This window comes from Hylobates moloch, unplaced genomic scaffold (genome assembly GCF_009828535.3).
Source record: "Hylobates moloch isolate HMO894 unplaced genomic scaffold, HMol_V3 SCAFFOLD_5, whole genome shotgun sequence".
NCBI classification, from domain to species: Eukaryota; Metazoa; Chordata; class Mammalia; order Primates; family Hylobatidae; genus Hylobates; species Hylobates moloch.
In genome coordinates this window covers 100,008,922-100,030,205 of record NW_026652280.1, presented here as the reverse complement: position 1 = coordinate 100,030,205, position 21,284 = coordinate 100,008,922, and the positions used below count along the sequence as shown (strand labels likewise).

General features: G+C 50.5%; 2 protein-coding genes across 9 annotated transcripts; both read right to left on the bottom strand.

Moving 5' to 3' along the window:
• Positions 1-273: 273 nt before the first annotated feature.
• On the bottom strand, positions 274-7,483 carry SCAMP3 (secretory carrier membrane protein 3). Of its 2 annotated transcripts, XM_032154323.2 has the most exons (9): positions 6,979-7,481; positions 6,550-6,627; positions 5,411-5,533; positions 5,204-5,324; positions 3,204-3,332; positions 1,773-1,932; positions 1,560-1,661; positions 966-1,083; positions 274-711 (listed from the first exon to the last, which is right to left on the bottom strand). In XM_032154323.2, the coding sequence occupies exons 1-9, from the start codon at positions 7,042-7,044 to the stop codon at positions 565-567; spliced, it is 1,044 nt and encodes a 347-aa protein (XP_032010214.1). In that variant the 5' UTR covers positions 7,045-7,481; the 3' UTR covers positions 274-564. The 2 variants fall into 2 exon arrangements, with proteins under 2 accessions (XP_032010214.1, XP_032010215.1); XM_032154324.2 differs by lacking the exon at positions 6,550-6,627 and having other exon boundaries at positions 6,979-7,483.
• Positions 7,484-7,764: 281 nt separating this feature from the next.
• Positions 7,765-18,346, bottom strand: CLK2 (CDC like kinase 2). Of its 7 annotated transcripts, XR_004248239.2 has the most exons (14): positions 18,043-18,325; positions 15,644-15,813; positions 14,325-14,553; positions 13,544-13,631; positions 13,129-13,195; positions 12,846-12,962; positions 11,562-11,728; positions 10,700-10,794; positions 9,536-9,665; positions 9,356-9,438; positions 9,111-9,190; positions 8,840-8,930; positions 8,464-8,599; positions 8,145-8,291 (listed from the first exon to the last, which is right to left on the bottom strand). XR_004248239.2 is itself a non-coding variant. In XM_032154314.2 (13 exons), the coding sequence occupies exons 2-13, from the start codon at positions 15,811-15,813 to the stop codon at positions 8,109-8,111; spliced, it is 1,500 nt and encodes a 499-aa protein (XP_032010205.1). In that variant the 5' UTR covers positions 18,043-18,346; the 3' UTR covers positions 7,765-8,108. The 7 variants fall into 7 exon arrangements, 6 of the variants coding, with proteins under 6 accessions (XP_032010205.1, XP_032010206.1, XP_032010208.1 ...); XM_032154314.2 differs by lacking the exon at positions 8,464-8,599 and having other exon boundaries at positions 7,765-8,291; positions 18,043-18,346; XM_032154315.2 differs by lacking the exon at positions 8,464-8,599 and having other exon boundaries at positions 7,765-8,291; positions 13,544-13,628; positions 18,043-18,346.
• Positions 18,347-21,284: the final 2,938 nt, after the last annotated feature.

The following is a 21,284-nucleotide window of genomic DNA, read 5'->3' as shown; positions in this document are numbered from 1 at the left end:
CAGGCTCCAGGCCCGCGTATTCCTTGGCGTTCCCGGCAGAGGCGGTGGCTCTTCCTCGTCATTAATGGAGAGGGGTGGGGAGCAGGGCTCCAGGTTTCGCGTTTCCGTGGACTTCCCACCTCCTTCCTGCGCCAGCCACCCGGGCTCCACCGCCCCGCCCCTCATATCTCCCAGTTTACACTAAAGCCGGGTCCGACCTTCCCACCTCACTCCACACTCTCCTTTCTCTTTCATAAGGCTTAATTCCCAATGCAGATACAGGAAACGGGGATGTCAGTTCCAGTTCCACTTTCTTTTATTTAAATAACCGAAGCAACAGCCGTGGCACAGCAGAGGGAAGCTGGGTTGGAGCGTGTGAGAGGTGGCAGCAGTGTGGCCTGATGGGGGGACTAGGTCACAGTGGACTCCCCACACGCCTGTCAGGTTCTGCAGTCATGGCCATAGGATTGGGAGCACTACGGAGGAACCATCAGGTAGTGATGTCTCTCCAAGTCCCAGAGACCTTAGGGACGGGAGCTAAGTCAGCTCCCTTAAGTGGCAGGGCCAGGGCATCCCAGTCAGGGGTCACGGGGCCCGGAAGGCATTTTCAGCAGCCCCAGCGGCTGCATTGGCAGCTGCGGTTCGCACCGCAGGGTTGGAGAAGACACCAGCAGCAAATTCTTGCTGGGCCTTCTGAAAGCTGGCACCTGTGCGGCGGTATAAGGAGTGGATCTGCAAGTAGAGGACAAAGACATTACAGCCCATTCCAGCCACTGGTTCCCCACCCCAGCCTAACAGTATCACTACCACTCAGCAGCCTGTTGCCCAGCACACACACTCACACACAGAAACACACACCCCAGAGGTCCATTAGCTGAGAACCACCCAGCAGCCTGACCTGTGCCAGTTGCTCCTGAATGTTCCACCCACGCCCCTGGGGACCCATGATCTCACCCTCCCGGCCCCACCTTCAACACAGCCCTCACCCGTTTCAGCATGACAATTCCTAGCACAGCAATGCCAGTGAAGAGCAGGGCGACCAGCAGCATGAGCACGGATACTGCTGTGTTGCCCTTCGGCACCACCAGAGCGGAGATCCAGCCGCTGTAAAGGGAAGGATGTGCCAGTGAAGAGGGGCTCCTCAGCTTCTCCACTGGTTATGTAACCAGCATCCCCTGTTCCTACCCTTCCCATCAGCAGTGGCTCCCTGTCAATCTAGCAGCATTCCGAGCACCACAATCCCAAACTGTATCTACTCTCTTCATAGTTTAATTCCAGTTTCTGAACCATTAGCCCTGAGCTCTCCAAGCTCTTCCAGGCACTCATCTGGGGATTCTTCTTCCTCCTTTCAACCATGGTTCTGTGCTTCCTCCAGGAGGCCACCTTGGATTGGCCAAATGCAGCATTCTTCCCTTCAATCTATATGTGTCAAGAGTGCTGTCTGCGCTCTATTCTGGAAGTATGTCTTGTATCTCATTAAACTAGTACCTCCCAAGGATTAAAACCACATTTCCTTTTTCTGAACAACTCCTATCCCAGCACCCAGTGCTGGTTTGATCTAGAGGGAAAGCCTCACAAACCTGAATCCCCAACCTGGGATACCAATGGCCTGGAGGACAAAGAGCACATCCTGGACGAAGAAAATGAAGAAGAAAACGAAGAAATTGAATGAACTGTCACTCCTACAAAGAGGAAAAAAATGGGGAGGGTGGGAGAAGAATTAGAGCTGAAGGATGGGCAGACGTGGGGCCCATCCCAGGTCTCCATCACTCTCCCACCACTAACACACTTACCGGAAAGCCTTATACATGGGGCGGTACCAGCAGACAAAGGAGCAGGGCGTGAAAAGGAGGACCCAGAGGATAGAAAGCCCAAAGCCTGCGCCATTGTTGGTTTCCACACAGAAGCTGGCCAGGCAGGCAAGGAAGTTCAGGAGAAGAGCCAGCGTGCTGCCTAAGGGGCAGAGGGACAGGATGAGGAGCCCTTCTGGACTGCAATGAAGGCTCCTTCCCATCTATGCTTACCCTATAATATTCACCAAACATGGCAGAGTAAGGAAATGAAGGCAGCTGCTGCCTTCATGGAATCCTCAACAGGGGAGATGAAGAAAGCAAATCTCAATAACGTGTGATCCCCTTGCAAAGACATTTTTTTTTTTGAGACAGAGTCTGGCTGTCGCGCAGGCTGGAGTGCAGTGGCGCAATCTCGGCTTACTGCAAGCTCCGCCTCCCCGGTTCACGCCATTCTCCTGCCTCAGCCTCCTGAGTAGCTGGGACTACAGGCGCCTGCCTCCACGCCCAGCTAATTTTTTTTTTTTTTTTTTTTTAGACAGAGTCTCTGTCGCCCAGGCTGGAGTGCAGTGGCAGGATCTCAGCTCACTGCAAGCTCCGCCTCTCGGGTTCAAGCCCATTCTCCTACCTCAGCCTCCCAAGTAGCTGGGACTACAGGTGCCCACCACCATGCCTGGCTAATTTTTTGTATTTGTAGTAGAGACGGGGTTTCACCGCGTTAGCCAGGGTGGTCTTGATCTCCTGACCTCGTGATCTGCCCACCTTGGCCTCCCAAAGTTCTGGAATTACAGGCGTGAGCCACTGCACCTGGCCAATTTTTTGTATTTTTAATAGAGATGGGGTTTCACCGTGTTAACCAGGATGGTCTCAATCTCCTGACCTCGTGATCCGCCCGCCTGGGCCTCCCAAAGTGCTGGGATTACAGGCGTGAGCCATCGTGCCCGGCCTTTTTTTTTTTTTTGAGACGGAGTTTTGCTCTTGTTGCCCAGGCTGGAGTGCAACGGCATGATCTCCGCTCACTGCAACCTCCACTTCACGGGTTCAAGTGATTCTCCTGCCTCAGTCTCCCGAGTAGCTAGGATTATAGGCATGCGCCACCACGCCCAGGTAATCTTGTTATTTTTAGTGGAGATGGGGTTTCTCCATGTTGATCAGGCTAGTCTCAAACTTCTGACCTCAGGTTATCCACCCACCTCGGCTTCCCAAAGTGCTGGGATTACAGGCGTAAACCACTGCACCCAGCCCAAAGACATCTAAAGAATTCAAAATATATTCCTGCATATGGACAATAAAAAGTGGGGAGAGGGCAAGAACATTTGCTAGCAGGCTGGTGAGTTCTAAATAGAGGTGAAGTGTTTGGTTCTTGGTGAGCGGACCCTAGGGCAGTTAAGAGATCTACCTGTAACTTCCTCCAAAAGCCTTCTCACTACTCACACATCCAGAGGTAGTACATGGTGGATACAGTCTTCTGAAATTCTTGGGGGATCTCCACGGAGATGTCCTGGAAAAAGCAGGGCTGAACTGGACAAAAAGAAGGTAGAGGGGGCCAATTGTTCTGTCGAGCTGTAAGGCACAAAAAAACAGGTGGACCCCAGAAGTAAGACAGAGACCAACAAAGGAATCACTCCCCCTTCTCTCCATCCCTGGATCCTCTTTTTTTTTTTTTTGAGACAGGGTCTCTGTTGTTCAGGCTGGAAGGTAGTGGTATGATCACGGTTCACTGTAGCCTCAACCTCCTGGGCTCAAGCCACCTCAGCTTCTTTTTTTTTTTTCCTGAGATAGAGTTTCGCTCTTGTTGCCCAGGTTGGAGTGCAGTGGTGTGATCTTGGCTCACTGCAACCTCTGCCTCCCAGGTTCAAGCAATTCTCCTGCCTCGGTCTCCCGAGTAGCTGGGATTACAGGCATGTGCTACCACACCCAGCTAATTTTTATATTTTTAGTAGAGACAGGGTTTCACCAAGTTGGCTGGTCCTGAACTCCTGACCTCAGGTGATCCACCTGCCTCGGCCTCCCAAAGTGCTGGGATTACAAGTATGAGCCCCGGCACCTGGCCGTCCACCTCAGCTTCTTGAAGAGCTAGGACTACAGACAGGTACCATCATGCCCTGCTAATTTTTTTCGTTAATGTTTTGGAGGCAGGATCTCACTATGTTGTCTAGGTTGGTCTCTAACTCCTGAGCTCAAGCAACCTGCCTGCCTCGGCCTCCCAAAGTGTTGGAATTACAGGCGTGAGGCACCATACCCAGCCCTGGATCCTCTCTTTTATCTCCAATTTGGGGTCCAAGGAGACAAGGGAGAGTGGAAAAATTAATACGGTTTATTATTATTTAAAACACCTAAGCACTGTACCAAGCACTTCACATATATTTTGTTTAACCTTCACAACAACCTGGTCAAACAGATGCAAACGTGGTTTTCATTTTATAAATAGGGAAACTGAGGCATTCGAGATTAAGTAACTTCCCTAAAAGCTCATGGTTAGTAAGCAGTATCTCTAAAATTCAAACTCCGCAGTCTGACTCCAGAGCCCAGGTTTGTTTGTTTGTTTTTTTTTTTTTGAGACGGAGTCTCGCTCTGTCACCCAGCCTGGAGTGCAGTGGCGCAATCTCAGCTCACTGCAAGCTCCGCCTCCCGGGTTCACGCCATTCTCCTGCCTCAGCCTCTCCGAGTAGCTGGGACTACAGGTGCCCGCCACCACGCCCGGCTAATTTTTTGTATTTTTAGTAGAGACGGGGTTTCACCGTGGTCTCGATCTCCTGACCTCGTGATCCGCCCGCCTCAGCCTCCCAAAGTGCTGGAATTACAAGCGTGAGCCACCGCGCCCGGCCTTTTTTTGTTGTTGTTTTTCTAAGACGGAGTCTCACTCTGTCACCAGGCTGGAGTGCAGTGGCGCTATCTCGGCTCACTGCAACCTCTGCCTCCCGGGTTCAAGTGATTCTCCTGCCTCAGCCTCCCGAGTAGCTAGGACTACAGGTGTGTGCCACCATGCCCAGCTAATTTTTTTTTTTTTTTTTGTATTCTTAGTAGATACAGGGTTTCACCATGTTGGCTAGGATGGTCTCAATCTTTTTTTTTTTTTTGAGGCGGAGTCTTGCTCTGTCCCCCAGGCTGGAGTGCAGTGGCGCATCTCGGCTCACTGCAAGCTCCGCCTCCCGGGTTCACGCCATTCTCCTGCCTCAGCCTCCCGAGTAGCTGGGACTACAGGCGCCCGCCAACATGCCTAATTTTTTTTGTGTGTATTTTTAGTAGAGATGGGGTTTCACCGTGTTAGCCAGGATGGTCTCAATCTCTTGACCTCGTGATCTACCCACCTCAGCCTCCCAAAGTGCTGGGATTGTAGGTATGAGCCGCCGCACCCAGCCGAGCCCAGGCCCTTAAGACCTGTTTTTGCTCCTCCCAAACTCTCAGATGCTCTTCCCCACTCTACTACTTACTAGCTGTGCCTCCCAGGGCAGCATGCTGCAGCTCTCGCTCCCTTCGGTCCAACTCCTCTGCTTTCCGGTTGAGCTCCTCCTGTTTCTTTAGCAGCTCAGCTGTGGCTGCTGCAGCTGAGGCCTGCCCAGTGTGAGCAGACGGAGATGTGAGCCCTGGGCCCCAGGACTGGCCCTTCTCCCCAGCCCTCACCTGCACACCTCCTGTACCTGAGTGCTGTATGAGCCATAGTTCTTAGGTTCTGTGGGGCTGAGCTTTCTCGAGGGCTGCAAGGAGGGAGCTGAGGGTGGAGGCAATGGGGCAGGGGCTGGAGGCTCATACGCTGGTGGTGGCTGTTGAGGAAAAGACCTTAGTGATCATCTAGTCCCTCATAACACAGGAATCTAGAGTCTGCTTGAATACCTTTAGACACAGAACTCATGATGTAAGGAAGCAACCTTTCCCCTATTTGTTAGGAAGCTAGTTCTTCTGTTGAATTTCTGTCAGAGAACTCTATAATGACCTGTAGCAGCCTTATCATCCCTCATATCCAATTCCTTAGCGAGGACTCAAATCACTCATTTACTATATCTCCCCACTTAACTGTGTTTTTTTTTTCTTTTCTTTTCTTTTCTTCTGGGGATGGAGTGTGGGGTTGTCTCTCTGCCACCCAGGCTGGAGTGCAGTGGTGCAATCATCACTCATCGAGGCCTCAAACTCCTGGGCCCAAGCAGTCCTTCCATCCCAGCCTCCCAAGTAGCAAGGACTACAGGCACGTGCCACTACACCTAGCCAATTTTTAAAACGTTTCAAGAGATGGGGGTCTCGCTGTTGCCCAGGATGGTCTCCATCAAATTCCTGGGCTCAAGCAATCCTCCCACCTCAGCCTCCCGAGTGGGATTACAGGCGTGCACACCATGCTTGGCTCCCCCTGCTTTTTTTTTAAGTTCTAAGTACCATGAAAACCCCTTAAATTCTTACAACTCACCATTTTCTAATCCAGTGGGACAAACAGGTGTAGTCCTCCTCCTCATTCCTTGCTTTCAAACTGCATACCTAACCTAAACTCCAACCAGCCCTAACCTTTATTTTCTTCAAGAAAGCCTTCCCATACAGAACATTGGTTAAGGCCTTGCCAGCCTCCAGATCTTCCCAGGACTGACTTTTAGAGCTCAAACCATTTGGGTTGGTGGCCCTGGTGGCCCTAGAAGGATGAGGCATCCCATGGCTGACTAGCCTCTCTCAGGGAACTAAGATCACAATGCCTTTTCCTTCCTGTGCATGCAGAAAAGTCCCCTGTACCCAAGCTGACTTGTCTCACCGGCAAACCCTTCCCTTCCTTGAACTCCTATGCTCTCCAGTAGCTCACCTCCCGGGTCTCAAAAGGATTGTAGACGTCAAGCGTGGCATACTGCCGGCTGGGTCGGTGCTGGATCACAGCTGGGTCCTGAGGGCAGAGACCTGGGGCTCAGCTGGCACCCAGTGCCACCTAGGGGAATTCCCAGGGACCATTCCCAAACTGCCTGTGGCTCCAAGTACTGCACCTTCGGGGCCACGCCGTTGTCCCAGGACTGGGACAACATTTACCTCAAATCCATCATCCAACACTGCCAGCACCAGCCCATTAAGGGGCAGGGCCCGCCCTCCAGAGTGCTCACTGGTCTGGAGTCACTGTCACCCCACGTGGCGGCTCTTCCCAGGATCAAATGTCACAAATGGGGAAACAAGTTAGCCCGACCCTACAGAATCGGGAAGAATCAACCTGACCGCCCAAAAGAGGCCGACCGGCGCAAGTCACCTGAAAGGGGTTGTCAAGCTCGCTGGGCTCGGCGAACGGGTTTCCGCCGTCTCTGCTCTGAGCCATGTTTGCAACTGCGGCCTCCGCGGCCCTCTGCCCTCCACGCCCCTGCCGCAGCAGTGGCGGTATCGGTAGCCCTCAGAGTCCACTTCACTCGCCTCAGTTCGCTCCGCTTCTCTGTGCACGGATTGGTTCCACCGACCGGAAGGGCCACAAGGATCCCCGCAGCAGCCGTGGGTTGCGCCTGCGTCTTGGCCAAAAGCTAAGACGAAAGTGCCCCCACGTGATACCTCTAACCCAGTGCCCACAACCAACTACCGCCCCTCTTCCATGTGACTTCCTTCCACTAACGAACTACACTTCCCAGGAGGCCTCGCGTAGGAATCCGGCCTTCCTAGTATCCGGAGACGGACGACGGGAGCCTTCTGACCGGCCACGGCAACCCCCTAGGAGCCAGGTTGAGCACGTTTTCAACCTGGGTTTCTGGCTCTATATTGGGTCGCGGCCTAATGACTCTAGGAGTCAGATCTTTCCCAACTCTCATAATTCCACATCCGAGAAGTGCCACCTTATAACACCTCTCTCTTTTAATCTGAAAGAAATGCTGCCCCACCCATCACTACCCTCCCCTATGATAAGGTGGACAGGGGAAATAAACTGGTAGCCTGGCTCTGCTTAATTTTGGAGGGTAAGAAGGACTCCCTTCATACCCAAAGTCAGAAAGTTTGCCAATCGTTTCATCCCTCCACCCCAGCATTCCCAAACCTCCAACTCCAGGGATGGGGGTCAAATGAAGCACGTTATTTTATTTCACAAAGACTGTACAAAATTCCTTATAAAACATGGGGTAGATGCCACCTGGTTACCTCACTCGGCCCCCATCCAACTCCGTATGAGGGGGCAGGTGAGGGTGGAAACTGTGTGGATGGAATAGCATTATGTACAAGGCAGGGGTTGAAGTGATAGGTACAAGTTCTTTCATATTTACACTATTTCACATATTCACAGGTATATAGAGAGCCAGGAGGAAGGAGTGAACTCTGGCTCGTTCTCTTGTATAAAAAAGCACCAGTGTCCTGGACTGGACACCCACTGCTATAAAAGATGCAGGGGGGCCCAGGGCCTGATCGTCACCGACTGATATCCCGACTGGAGTCCCACAACTTGTTGGGTGGCTCAGCCCGAAGGCGGGCGAAGAAAGGATGCTGAAGGGCTTCACCCAAGGTCAGCCGCTTAGCTGGTTCATACTCTAGCATGCTTTCAATCAGATCGAAGAGCTGGTGGTGTTCCTCTGCCTCTGAGGTCAGATACCGCTGGTGGAGGAGGGCAGGAAAAAGGTGAGGCAGGATGCCTTACAAACCCTGCCTTCTTCAAGACCCTACCTTTCATTCTTGGAGAACCAAGGCTCTGCTTGCAACCAATTTGAAGGCTACCTAACCACGACCACACCAGGACCAACGTTTCTGATATTATAGCTCAACCTACCTTCCCACTAGCACAATTACTCCATAATCTTTGACAGTTCTTTCTACTTGTATATCCTTGTCAACTTCATGAATCTTCTTTAGTTCCTCATTAAAATGTAAGCTCTTCAAAGGTAGTTTATTCTTTTCTGTCTGACCTAAAGAATCCAGGACATTGCTTTGATCTCTGGTTGTCTCAAGGTTAGGCTGTCTAACCTCCTTCCCTCCACAAAACCATTCCCTCTTATGTTTCCTCTGTTGACCAAAGATGTCTTCTTTCAGCTTTCCTCCCCTCCTTTTCTAACCCTCTGCTTGTGAAGAGCATTCCAGAGGCAAACCACCCTAAGAAGGAAGTGACTTCTGGACGGTGGGCACTATTTATCCCGAGCCCGGCTCACCCGCAGCGGTTTGCAGTTCTCACGAACATAGCGCCCAGCTGATGTGTTCTCATCCCAATCCAGGCGACCCCGGTAAAAATATTTCTGCTTTCTAGAGGGGAAGGGGAGGTTGAGGAATCAGAAGGTCACCCTTGTTACAATTCCCTTATTTCCCCATCTGAAAGTGACTGCGGGGAGAGGAGGCATCAAAGAAAAAAGAAAATGATGTGAAATAGACCAATTCTGTGGAGAGAAAAGGAAAAGGGTTAACTAGTGCCCACTCAAGGTTCACCTTGTCTTTCGGATCATCCGGGAAGGGATAGGACCCAAGATCCTTTCCATCATGGCTAGATGCTCTCTGTTGTCATGGGTCTGGGAAACAAAAACAGAACTGAGCATGGGACTGAAAAGGGCATGCTGAGGATCAGCTGCCAGGAAGGTAGGCAATGTGGAGAACTGAGCAGGCAGGTCCTCAGCAGAAAACAAAGGAACCAGCTAGAAGAATGCCAGGCAGTCAAGTAAGATCCCATCACTTACCTGGAAGAGGGTGAATCCCACATAGTATTCAAAGATGATGCAGCCTATACTCCACACATCACAAGGCTGTGACCAGCCCAACTCTGGGTGAGAAGGGGAGGGAAAAGGTGTCATGAGGCTTAGGTGGCCCCACCCTCACCACATCATCTCACACACTTGGACAGCCTTGCCCTCCCTTACCAAGGATGACTTCTGGTGCTCGGTAATGGCGAGTGGAGACAATGGTGCTATGGTGCTCATGGTCAAAGGTGGCACTGCCAAAGTCTACCACCCGCACAGCTGTGCTCTTCACACTGCGCTCATCTCGCTTCTAGAGCAGAGGAGAAAGAGGATGAACCTCTGCACCCAGACTAAGATTCCACCAGTATTCTGTACGTTGTTTCTCAGCCTTAAAAAAGGTACTGTGATATCCTGCCTGGCCCTACAAGCCCTGGGAAATTTCCTGTTTTACAGCTTCCACCACATCCAGCATACTTTTAGAAGTAGGGGAGCAAAAGGATTAAGAAATGATTATAGAACAGCGTGCACATCTGTAAGCATCTGAAGACTACACCCAAGTGCCGGATATATAGTTATTCTGAAAACGTAACATGTAGCAAGTGGGTTTTTCTGAAAAAATGTAACATGTAGCAAAGGAGTTTCTCTGAAAATATATAACATGTAGCAAAGGGGTCAAAGGAGGGAGAGCTTCTTTAGGTCTGAGATCTCCATTATCTCCAGTTAGTCAAGGGAGCCCAGCTTTCCTACCTCACAGAAATATACGTCTCAAAAAAGAAGTTCGGGCCAGGCGCTGTGGCTCACACCTGTAATCCCAGCATTCTGGGAGCCCGAGACAGGCAGATTACCTGAGGCTAGGGGTTCGAGACCAGCCTGGCCAACATGACAAAACCCCATCTCTACTAAAAACACAAAAACTAGCCAGGCGTGGTGGCGGGTGCCTGTAATCCCAGCTACTCCAGAGGCTAAGGCAGGAGAATCACCTAAACCTGGGAGGTAGAGGTTGCAGTGAGCCGAGATTATGCCACTGCACATCGGTCTGGGCAACAGAGTGAGACTCTGTCTCAAATAAATAAATAAGTCAGTCAGTCAGTCAGTCCAAACCAAGAACCTTAAAAACTTCCACTCTACTGGAAAGTTATCTGAAGTCCCCTGTACAAGTTATCTCCCAGTTTAAGTCTTCTTAAGAGATCTCTCCCTTTCAGCCTATTTAGTACCCAGTTGGAGCCAGACAGGGAGAAAATGTGGGACGACGAAATAAAAGGGAGAAAACAAAGGGCTCGGCAGAAGGCAAAGCGGCCCAGCTGCCTGCCCCCAGTAACCAAGGGCAGACCCTATCCATCTTACCTTCTCTAGGTTGTAGGTGAGTTCATAGTCTGAATTCACAAACAGAATATTTTCAGGCTTGAGGTCTGTATGTGTCAGCTTGTTATCATGGAGGACTGTAGGGGAGAAGGCCAGGTCAGGCTTGGTGCAGGTGGCCAGAGCTAACTGGTATCAGCTGACCCCAGGCCTGGTTACCTAGGGCAAAGCCAGTGAGGCGACAGGTCCAGAATCACTAGGGCTGCTTTCTGCTCTATGTCTAAATGGAATGCCTGGTTTAAGAAGCTCTGCTCTAATATAAGATACATATGTAGCTCAACTGATGTAAAAAAAAAAAAAGTTTGCTTTGAGTTGTAGTGTGTACACGCTTTGACATATGTCTAGCTGGCACTATGTTAACTCAATTCTGTGAAACTGTATTATTTTGATGACTCCAGAAGAATGATATATTTCTTTGAATTCTCCACCTTGCCCCTTAGCTGAACTACATACTCTGTGTTCCCATCTCTTTTGCTGTGAATGAACATCTCATCCCAGATAAATGTAAGCCTTTAGCCTAAGGAGTGTATTTTTGTCTCTTTATGTTTGCTGCCTGACTGATGCTTTCCCAAGAAGGGGAGAAAGGAAAAGGGGAGGGTAATTAAGTGCTTTGATTCCAAAGGCTTTCTCTTCTAGCTGCTGCTAGGCTAGGTGTAAAGTAAGAGCAATCAGTGACGATAAAGACATCAGTCAAGGAGTTAAGTCAGAAGATGTTTCAAGATGACAGTAAATCGAAGAACTGCAGAAAACAGCTGACTGTTTAGGGGCTTCACCAGTGCACAACCGACAGAGAGATCCAATGAAGGGAGGGACTGCCCCAGAGTCCACTTCGGCCCACCCCACTCACACTTGACAGCCTGGCACAGCTGGAAGGCCATGTGGCGCACTTGGTGGATGGGGTAGGGCAGGTAGTTGTTGTCTTTGAGGAAATCGAAGGTGCTAAGGCCCAGAAGCTCAAAGGAGATACACATGTGGCCATGGTAGTCAAACCAGTCAAACATCTGGACACAGAGGCTGAGAAGAGAGATGGGGGAAGGGGGGTTGTCTGATGAGCATGATCTGCCCATCAGCCATCCAACAAGGAGGTACTTCATAGCTGTTGATTCCACATAATTGTGTAAAATCATGCCAGTTAGTACTAACACCAAAATTCAGTTCAGCTAGGGAATAGCCTCTACCAGACCCAAGAAGAATGGTACTACCTGCCAGGTTTTTTTTTTTTTTTTTTTTTTTTGAGATGGAGTCTCACCCTGTCACCCAGGCTGAAGTGCAATGGCGTGATCTCGGCTCACTGCAACCTCTACCTCCTGGGTTCAAGCGATTCTCCTGCCTCAGCCTTCCAAGTAGCTGGGACTACAGTTGTCCGCCAACATGCCCGGCTAATTTATTTTTAGTACAGACAGGGTTTCACCATATTGGCCAGGCTGGTCTCCAACTCCTGACATTGTGATCCACCCGCCTCGGCCTCCCAAAGTGCTGGGATTACAGGCGTGAGCCACCATGCTCAGCCCAAGTTTCAAAATATCTTCCTGCACCATTTTAGATAGTTCAAAAAACTATTTACTGAAGAGCTGTTGAGTGCCAAGCTCTAAACAGTATAGATCCTGGATCATCAAACTGTCCATCCTAAACCCCAACCCCAGCCCAACTCCTGATATTCATTCACCACCAGCTACCACTGGGCTCCTGTTTATACCTACTGGCTTCATATCTTGGCTTAATGTCCTTATTCTATTTTTGGACTGTGAATGTATGTGAACAAAATATTACTGCATAAATGTCTGTGGCCTTATCAGCATAGTTCTACTTATAAAAGCTTAATTCGTTGTTCGATGACGTTGATGCTCAGTCCTAGGGCTATGTCCAGGGTATATCTCTACAGAAACCATTCTAGGCTGGGGTCAAACTACAGAGCAATCTAACTTCCCTGAAAACAAGGGGAGTGGATTAAGGAATGTCATAGGCCTCCCCCCTTTCCTACCATGATGTTCTACTACTCTAAGATGATGAACAAAAGATGAATGGATGAGAAGGTCTAAGACTCCCCTGTCTGCCTAAACCAGGTCTAGAAGTCTCTCCTGTGTAGGGGTTGGGGTTCTCAGCCTCCCTACATACTTCCTTGCTTGCTTACTTCTTGTTGTCAGGGTCTTTCTCATTGATTTTCTCCAGCACGTTGATCTCAAGTCGAGCTGCTTCCTTGTACTTCTCCACATTCTTAATGATCTTCAAGGCAACTCGAGCCCCACCCCTGTAAGTTGGCAGGAGAGGCTTTTGCTGGGTTCTCAAGAATATCTCAAAATGAACAGGGCTGTAGGGGGACTAAGAAATCCTACCTTAGGTTAATTAGCAAAAAAGCCCCATATAACCCCCACCATCTTTTTATCCCTACGCAGTAGGGAGGGATTGACACTTACCTGCGATGGTCAACACATTGTACAACTCGGCCAAAGGTCCCCTCTCCTAAGGTGCTAACGATTTCATCTGAAATGAAAGAGAGCAGGGTCGGGGAGAGGGAGGGAGAGAAGGGGGGGAATGAGCTGAGTTGGAAGAAAAAAGGGGACAGCAACCTGGGGTGGAGATGAAGGAAGGGGAACAGATACAGATGGTCACAGGGGAAGAAAACCCCTGTGTGATTCCCACCACCTTTAACCCAGGGGCCGTGAGAGCTGGGAGTGGACAACAGAGGTCAATTCTCAACAGCAACTCAAACCACCCAGATAAACAACACCACTGAGAAAAGGCAAGAGGCTGTGACTCAGGTTGGCTTGGGACGTTAGGATGGCTATGGGACCATTACAGGCTATAGGATTGTTACGATTTGGCTTGTACATCGCTCTTGTAGCCAGTCCCCGACGTGGTAGATGAGGTGGCCCTCAGCGTCGTCCTCTACACTCTTGGCTCTCCGGCTGCTGTGCTGCTGTCGGGGGGCAGGGGGGGTCGGAGCAAGCCAGGTGTCGGAGCGGGGGCCGGAGGGAGGCGGGGTGGGTGGTAGAGGGGTCACCGGTCACAGGCGCCCAGCCAGGGGGGACAGACGATGATGGGGGACAGTGGAAGGGAACACGTCAGATGCAGTAAGGTGGATCGGTGTGAGAAGAGAGAGCGGCGCATAATCCCAAGTCCCCAAACCCAAAACAGGAACAGGGAGAGGCATGGGCAGAGCAGAGAAGTGGTGTTGTTGCCAGTGTCACCCACAACCCCATGCTCTACACAATGCCCTTCCGGGCAGACACAGATCTCCCCTTGCCCCCACCCAAGCCCGCCTGCCAAGGGGGCTACAGAGCCCAGGGCTTGGGAGAAAAAGGCAGTTCACAAGCAAGGTCCCCATTAAAGAGTGGAGGCCGCTGGGGCGGAGAAGCTGCTCCCAACACAGTAAGCCCAACATGCCAGGGAGAGCACTGGGGGTCACAAATGCTCCGTGCCCATCCATCTCCAAAGCAGATTCCAGGGCCCTTCAAGAGTCGGAGAGCTTCCAAGAAAGTAGGCAAACTCAGTGCCCACCTCAGTGTTCATACCCCAATGTTCAGCTGAGAACAAGGATATTTCTCACTTACCAGAGTCCTAGAGGGCCTGTAGAAGAGTGGGGAGAGGAAGGGCCTGGGCTGGCACTCACCGAAGATGAGTGGCTAAATGTCCGGCTGCGCCTCCTCCGCCGTCTGTGCTTCCTCCGGCTGCTGCGCTGGCTGCGGTAACTGCTGTTCTCCCACTGATATTCATAGGAATGCTGATAGTCTGTGTCATAGTAGGCATCTCCCCGATCCCGGCTATAATCGTTGCGTCTGTAGCTGCCACAGTATCGCCGGTCATACACCCTCCGGTCGGATGAACGATCATCATAACTGCTGTTGGATAACAAACACCAATTAGGTGTATCTGTTCAGACCACATTCCCTACCATACCCTGTGCCAAGGTCCTGCCTTAGTGAGGACAAAGAGTAATGCTAGAAAACTGTTCTCAGACACTTGTTGAGTCACTGAGAGCACCAAGGGACCAGAGAAGTGAGGTAACAAGCACATCTGCCATGTCACCAAAACCTCTGAAAAGGCATCTGCAGAACCACTCCCTATTGGGGCCTTTTTCCTGCTGCAGTAATACAAAGAAAGAGCCATTTTTTTCTCAAGCTTTCCTGAATGAAAGCCCCCCTTGCTCTAAACCATCCTTAACTCATTCTTTCCACTGAACATGCCACTAAAATATTAAAACTGGGCCTGGCGCAGTGGCTCACGCCTGTAATCCCAGCACTTTGGGAGGCCAAGGCAGGTGGAGCACTTGAGGTCAGGAGTTTGAGGCCAACATGGTGAAATCCTGTCTCTACTAAAAATACAAAAGAAAAAAGAAAAAAAAATTAGCCAGGCATGATGGCGCATGCCTGTAGTCCCAGGTACTTGGGAGGCTGAGGCAAAAGAATCGCTTGAACCTGGGGCCGCAGAGGTTGTAGTGAGCTGAGATCTTGCCATTGCACTCCAGCCTGGGCAACAGAATGAAACTCTGTCTCAAAAATAAATAAATGATATTTTAAAATTAAAAAAAATTAAAAACACAAAGATCTAACTTTGTCTTATCTGTTAGCTTATTAGTTACCTGTAGCTCCCAGTCCTTTGCACATGCTGTCCCTCTGCCCAAAGACACTTCTCCCACCTGACTCTACTTGTCCTCCAGACATATACAGATGTCGCTTTCTCTGCAATGTTTTCTCTGAATTACACATTCTGCCCCACTGCAACCAAACGCACTGGGTACGTCCTCAGTTCCTCACTATGTATTCTAACACTTAACACTGCAGCCCAAATGGCTTCTTTGGTTATCTATCCCGACATTACCTTCAGTCAGCTACTTAATGCAATGGTTTTAGCACATAACCAATAAGTATTTGTTGAACAAATGAATGAGCGAGTGACCCTGTGTTTGAGTATCTCTTCCTGAGGCCTCACCTTCGAGAACGGACATGGTAGCTGTCCTCTCGCCGACGCCGTCGTGTCCGGTCACTACTACTTGACCAGGAGCGACTTCTTCGTCGCTTATGCTTTCGGCTCCGATAGTGTTCACGGTAACTCCCCCGGCTGCCTCGCTCTGAGGAATGGTACCTTCGAGGATGAGGCATCTGGAAGGCAAGGGAAAGCAGAAATAGGAAAGTTTCGAGTTTTCAGAAATCTCCTCCAAGGACTGGCTGCTCCAAAGATGCTAAGCTGCTTTCCTCCCTTTATTTCTGCCTCTTTTTACCAGGCACAACTTCCTCAGTCTTCCTCTGTACTTACAATTCCTCCTTATTGGGGTACAGCCACCTACTAACTCCGGCTGAAACTCTAGAAAGCCCCCAAACCCATCCCTCGTTACCTCCCACTCAGTTCAAGTGTTCTTATTTTATTCTTTAGACGGAGTCTCGCTGTGTGGCCAGACTGGAGTGCAGTGGCACAATCTCGGCTCACTGCAACCTCCGCCTCCCGGGTTCAAACAATTCTCCTGCCTCAGTCTACTGCGTAGCTGGGATTACAGGCACGCGCCACCACTCCTGGCTAATTTTTATATTTTTAGTACAGACAGGGTTTCACCATGTTGGCCAGGATGGTCTCAAACTCCTGACCTTGTGATCCTCCTGCCTCGGCCTCCCAAAGTACTGGGATTACAGGCGTGAGCCACCGCACCCGGCCAGTTCAAGTGTTCTATCCTTATTTTCTTCAAAGACAGCTCCATGAAGACCTTCAGGTCTAGGACACAGTTCATTACAGAGGAAAGTGTATGACGACCGATGGAGACTGCCACAGTGTATCCCCCTTCAGGATCTAAGATACAGATCTGTGTGATGCTGAGTTCCTCACAAGTCAATAGAGTAAAGCTTTGGTTTAGTTATGATAAATGTTGTACACTCATTAAGAGTACATCTTATCTCCCCAAGTAGACTATCAGTGTCCTGAGGGTAGGAATCCAGTCTCCCAGGTTTCTACATATACCAGGTAAACGCCAAATACTATCAGTTGCAGGGATCTGGGTCGGGCCCCTTGAATTAACTTAATCATCTCTCACATCTTTGGCCAACTCTCCCTTGAGAGGTTTTAATGTAGTAGGCCACAAAATACAGTCAGCATCCCATCTGGCCCCTCCACTCTTGTGCTTAAGACGTAGGTAACAGCTGTTTCTTGTGGTTTTTTTTTTTTTGAAACAGAGTTTTGCTCTTGTTGCCCAGGCTGGAGTGCAATGGCGCAATCTCGGTGCACCGCAACCTCCACCTGCCGGGTTCAAGCGATTCTCCTGCCTCAGCCTCCCGAATAGCTGGCATTACTGGCATGCGCCGCCACGCCCAGCTAATTTTGTATTTTTAGTAGAGACAGGGTTTCTCCATGTTGGTCAGGCTGGTCTCGAACTCCCAACCTCAGGTGATCCGCCCGCCTTGGCCTCCCAAAGTGCTGGGATTACAGATGTGAGCCACCGCGCCTGGCCAGTAAGTGGTTTTTAATTAATATCAGCCCCAGTTAGCTGACAGCTGCCCACCTTCCAGTTAATGGAATTGGAATGGGATGGTTCACAAATCCTTTTTTTCCTTCAAGGAAAAAAGAGAAAAATCACTGTCACAATCCAAGAAGATGAGAATAGGAAGGCAGAATACAATGAAACAGGCCCAGGGACAGAAGTCTTGGTGGGGGTGTGTGAGAATCGGGTATGCAAAAGGTTTAATGATTCCAATGTCTGACCACCATTCTGTATCACTTCTTCCCAACCTCCCCAAATTGAGGAGGGTGGTACTTGATGCATTCTTGGTGTAACTGGGGCCGGTAGCATACCAAGCTGCAAGCACAAGATTTTCCCAGCATAGTCATCCTAATCAGCATAGCCACATAAATGCCATCTCACCACATACTACCATCAAACGGCCTCACAGCACTGTCCCCTCAAAGCATCACTAGCCTACCTTTCTCAAGTTTGAAATCTTTTGCTTTTTCCTTTCTTACTCAGAAAATCCAGAACTCCTACAGGCAAATTCTTCCTGCATGCTCCAAGTGACACGGTGATGTATTCCTTCCCTCCAGCTTTGATTGGACCCCTGAGTCCAACTTTGATATTCCACTCCTTCACATCTCTGGAACTACTCCCATCTTTACTCTATCACCCCTTCTAGTCTGGTTCCGCCCAAGTTTCCTACAGATCTTCTCGGTACACTTAACGCAGGCCGGCCTCCTTCCCCCTCATCTCTCTACTCTGCTGCTTCGTAGGTCTCCACTCTCCTCCTCTCCAAATCTCGCCCCCGTCCCTTGCCCCCAATCCAAGCCTAACCCCGCCCGCCCCGCAGTCGCCATCTTTCGGCGCGGCCCCGCGGCCAGCCAACCCGCGCGCTCACCGTTCTGGCGGCGAGGCCCGTGCGCTTGTCCCACAGGAAGTCCGTGATGGCGGCGGCACTGCGGCCGGAGTCCCGGCACCCCCGCGGCGACGAAGTGCTGCTCCACCCCCCCAACCCGGGACCCTGGGACCTCCCGCCCCGTTCCCGGGCTCCGCTTCAGTCCCGCCCGCCCCGGCTCCGTCCCCGCCCCTAAGATCTGCTTGGCGCCGCTCGCACCGCCCCCGCCCGGGGCCCGATCCCAGCTCGGTCTCCGGCTCTGGCCTCTCCGCTCCGCCGCCGCCGCCGTGAGCGAGCACGTACGCACGGACTCACGTCCTGCGTCGCTTCCCAGCTACCCCCTGGGCTCCGCCCCCAGGACCGCGCGCCACCACGTGCTCACTTAGCTGGCAGGCATCCGCCTGTCAGGGCCCCGGAGGTACTGGGGGCGGAAGTTCATAGGGGCGAGGAGGGTCCACAGGGACAAGCTGGAAGCCTTCCAGGCCCGCTATGCCCCGCCTCCTGTCCTTTCCCACTCCGTCTTCAATCTTTTACCCTTTGCGTGGAGACGTGTGGCTTAGCTAGGTTTGGAGTTTAAAAGAAAGGGTTGTCATTGTCAATACAGTGTCGCTGTGCTGCACGCCTGACTGTAGTGAAGCTTGATGGTGAAGCCTCATTCTTCTGCATAGCCTAAAAATAACCATTTCTTAAAACACTTCACCTACCTATCCCCAGGACAAAAGTCTGCCACCTTTTGTCATCAACAAAAGTTATGCACGACTCGGGGTGGGGACACAGCCATGGAGGAAAGGTTTGAGCAATGGAGGGTTGGAGAATCGGGTGCCGAAAAGGGGGACTCACTTGAGAACTGTATGCTCAGGTGGCTTACATAATGTGTGAGAAATATAAGTTTACTAGGGCCGGGCGCGGTGGCTCTCGCCTGTAATCCCAACACTTTGGGAAGCAGAGGCGGGGCAGATCACGAGGTCAGAAGTTCGAGATTAGCCTGATCAACATGGTGAAATCCCGTCTCTACTAAAAATACAAAAATTAGCCGGGCATGGTGGCATGTGCCTGTAATCCCAGCTACTCAGGAGGCTGAGACAGGAGAATCGCTTGAACCCGGGAGGCGGAGGTTGCAGTCAGCCAAAATTGGGCCATTGCACTCCAGCCTGGGTGACAGAGTGAGACTCTGTCTCAAAAAAAAAAAAAACAGGCGCGCATCACCACGCCCAGCTGTTTTTTTTTTCCTTGTAGAGATAGTGCCTCACTTTGTTACCCAGGCTAGTCTTGAACCCCTGAGCTCAAGCAATCCTCCCCCGTCGGCCTCCCAAAGTGCTGAGATTACAAGCATCAACCACCACGCCTGGCCAGTTTACTAAATCTTAAAAAAGAACAGGAAGGCTGGGTGAGGTGGCTCACGCCTGTAATACCAACACTTTGGGAGGCCAAGGTGGGTGGATCACTTGAGCACAGGAGTTAGAGACCAGCCTGGGCAACAGGGCGAAACCCAGACTCTACAAAAAATACAAAAATTAGACCAAGCTCGGTGGCTCATGCCTGTAATCCTAACAGTTTTGGAGGCCCAGGAAGGTGGATCACTTGAGCACAGGAGTTCAAGACCAGCCTGGCCAACCTGGTGAAACCCCGTCTCTACTAAAAATACAAAAATTAGCCGGGTGTGATAGCAGGTGCCTGTAATCCCAGCTATTTGGGAGGCTGAGGCATGAGAATCGCTTGAATCCGGGAGGCGGAGGTTGCAGTGAGCTGAGATGGTGCCACTGCACTCCAGCCTGGGCGACAGAGTGTGACTGTGTCTAAAATAAAATAAAATAAAAAATACAAATTAGCCAGTCATGGTGTCTCCCACCTGTAGTCCCAGCCACTTGGGAGGCTGAGGCGGGAAGATCACCTGAGCCTGGGGAGGTCGAGGCTGTAGTGACCCGTGATTGTGCCACTGCACTCCAGCTTGGGCAGCAGAGTGAGACTCTATCTCAAAAAAAAAAAAAAAAAATGAGAAAGAGAAACAGTTAAGAGACTCTACAGAAGGAAACGAGAAGTGGTCAGAAAGGTAAATTGAAAGAGAAATAATATAATCTGAGAATAACTATATTAAAGTCAGGGAGCTGAGCAAGGTGGCTCACGCCTGTGGTCCCAGCTCCTCAGGAAACTGAGGTGGGAAGATTGCTTTGAGGCTGTAGTGGGTCATGATGACACCACTGCACTCCAGCTTGAGCAACAGTGCAAGACCCTGACTCTAGAATGAGTAAATAAATAAAGTCAGGAAATATTAGAGAGGAGCTGGATGAAGGATAGTCAGATGGAGGTTAGATCAGATAAACAGACATAGTTTAGAGAAGTTCCCTGAAATAGAACATGGAGGGCAATCGATGACGGAGTTGGGGAGAGAGAAGTAAAGATTTCACTTCCTCCTCCTGGAACATTTTCCTAGATTATTAATTCATTCAACAAGCATTTACTGAATGTCCACTATGTGTCCAGCATTATGCCAGGTGCAAGGTTCCTGTTTCTCAGAGTTTCACAATCTAACAGGAGAGGAAATCTGTAAATAAATAATGAGACCATGCTCATGCCTGTAATCCTAGCACTTTGGGAAGCCAAGGCAGGAAGATCACTTGAGCTCTGAGTTCAAAACCAGCCTGGGCAACATAGTGTGACCTCATCTCTTAAAATAATAATAATAATGGTAGCCCTGTGACATGAGCTGCTCAAAACAGTGGTGCCCTGGCTGCTGTAAAAAAGCTCTAGAATAGACCCTACCTGGGGAAAGGAGAGTTGGAAATGTGTTCCTAGGTTTCCTAGAGAAGGCAAGATCTGAACCAACTGTTCAAAAGTGAATTGGAGGAGAATACCAGGCAGAGAAAATATTTGCAAAAGCATAGAGACAAGGCAGCACAAAGTCTTTCAGCATGATTGGGGCTCTGGCTTTCTTTTTTTTTTTTTTTTTTTTTTTTTTTTTTTTTTTTTTTTTTTTTGAGACGGAGTCTCGCTCTGTCGCCCAGGTTGGAGTGCAGTGGCGCAATCTCGGCTCACTGCGAGCTCCGCCTCCCGGGTTCACGCCATTCTCCTGCCTCAGCCTCTCCGAGTAGCTGGGACTACAGGCGCCCGCCACCACGCCCGGCTAATTTTTTTTTTGTATTTTTAATAGAGACGGGTTTTCACCGTGGTCTCGATCTCCTGACCTCGTGATCCGCCCGCCTCGGCCTCCCAAAGTGCTGGGATTACAAGCGTGAGCCACCGCGCCC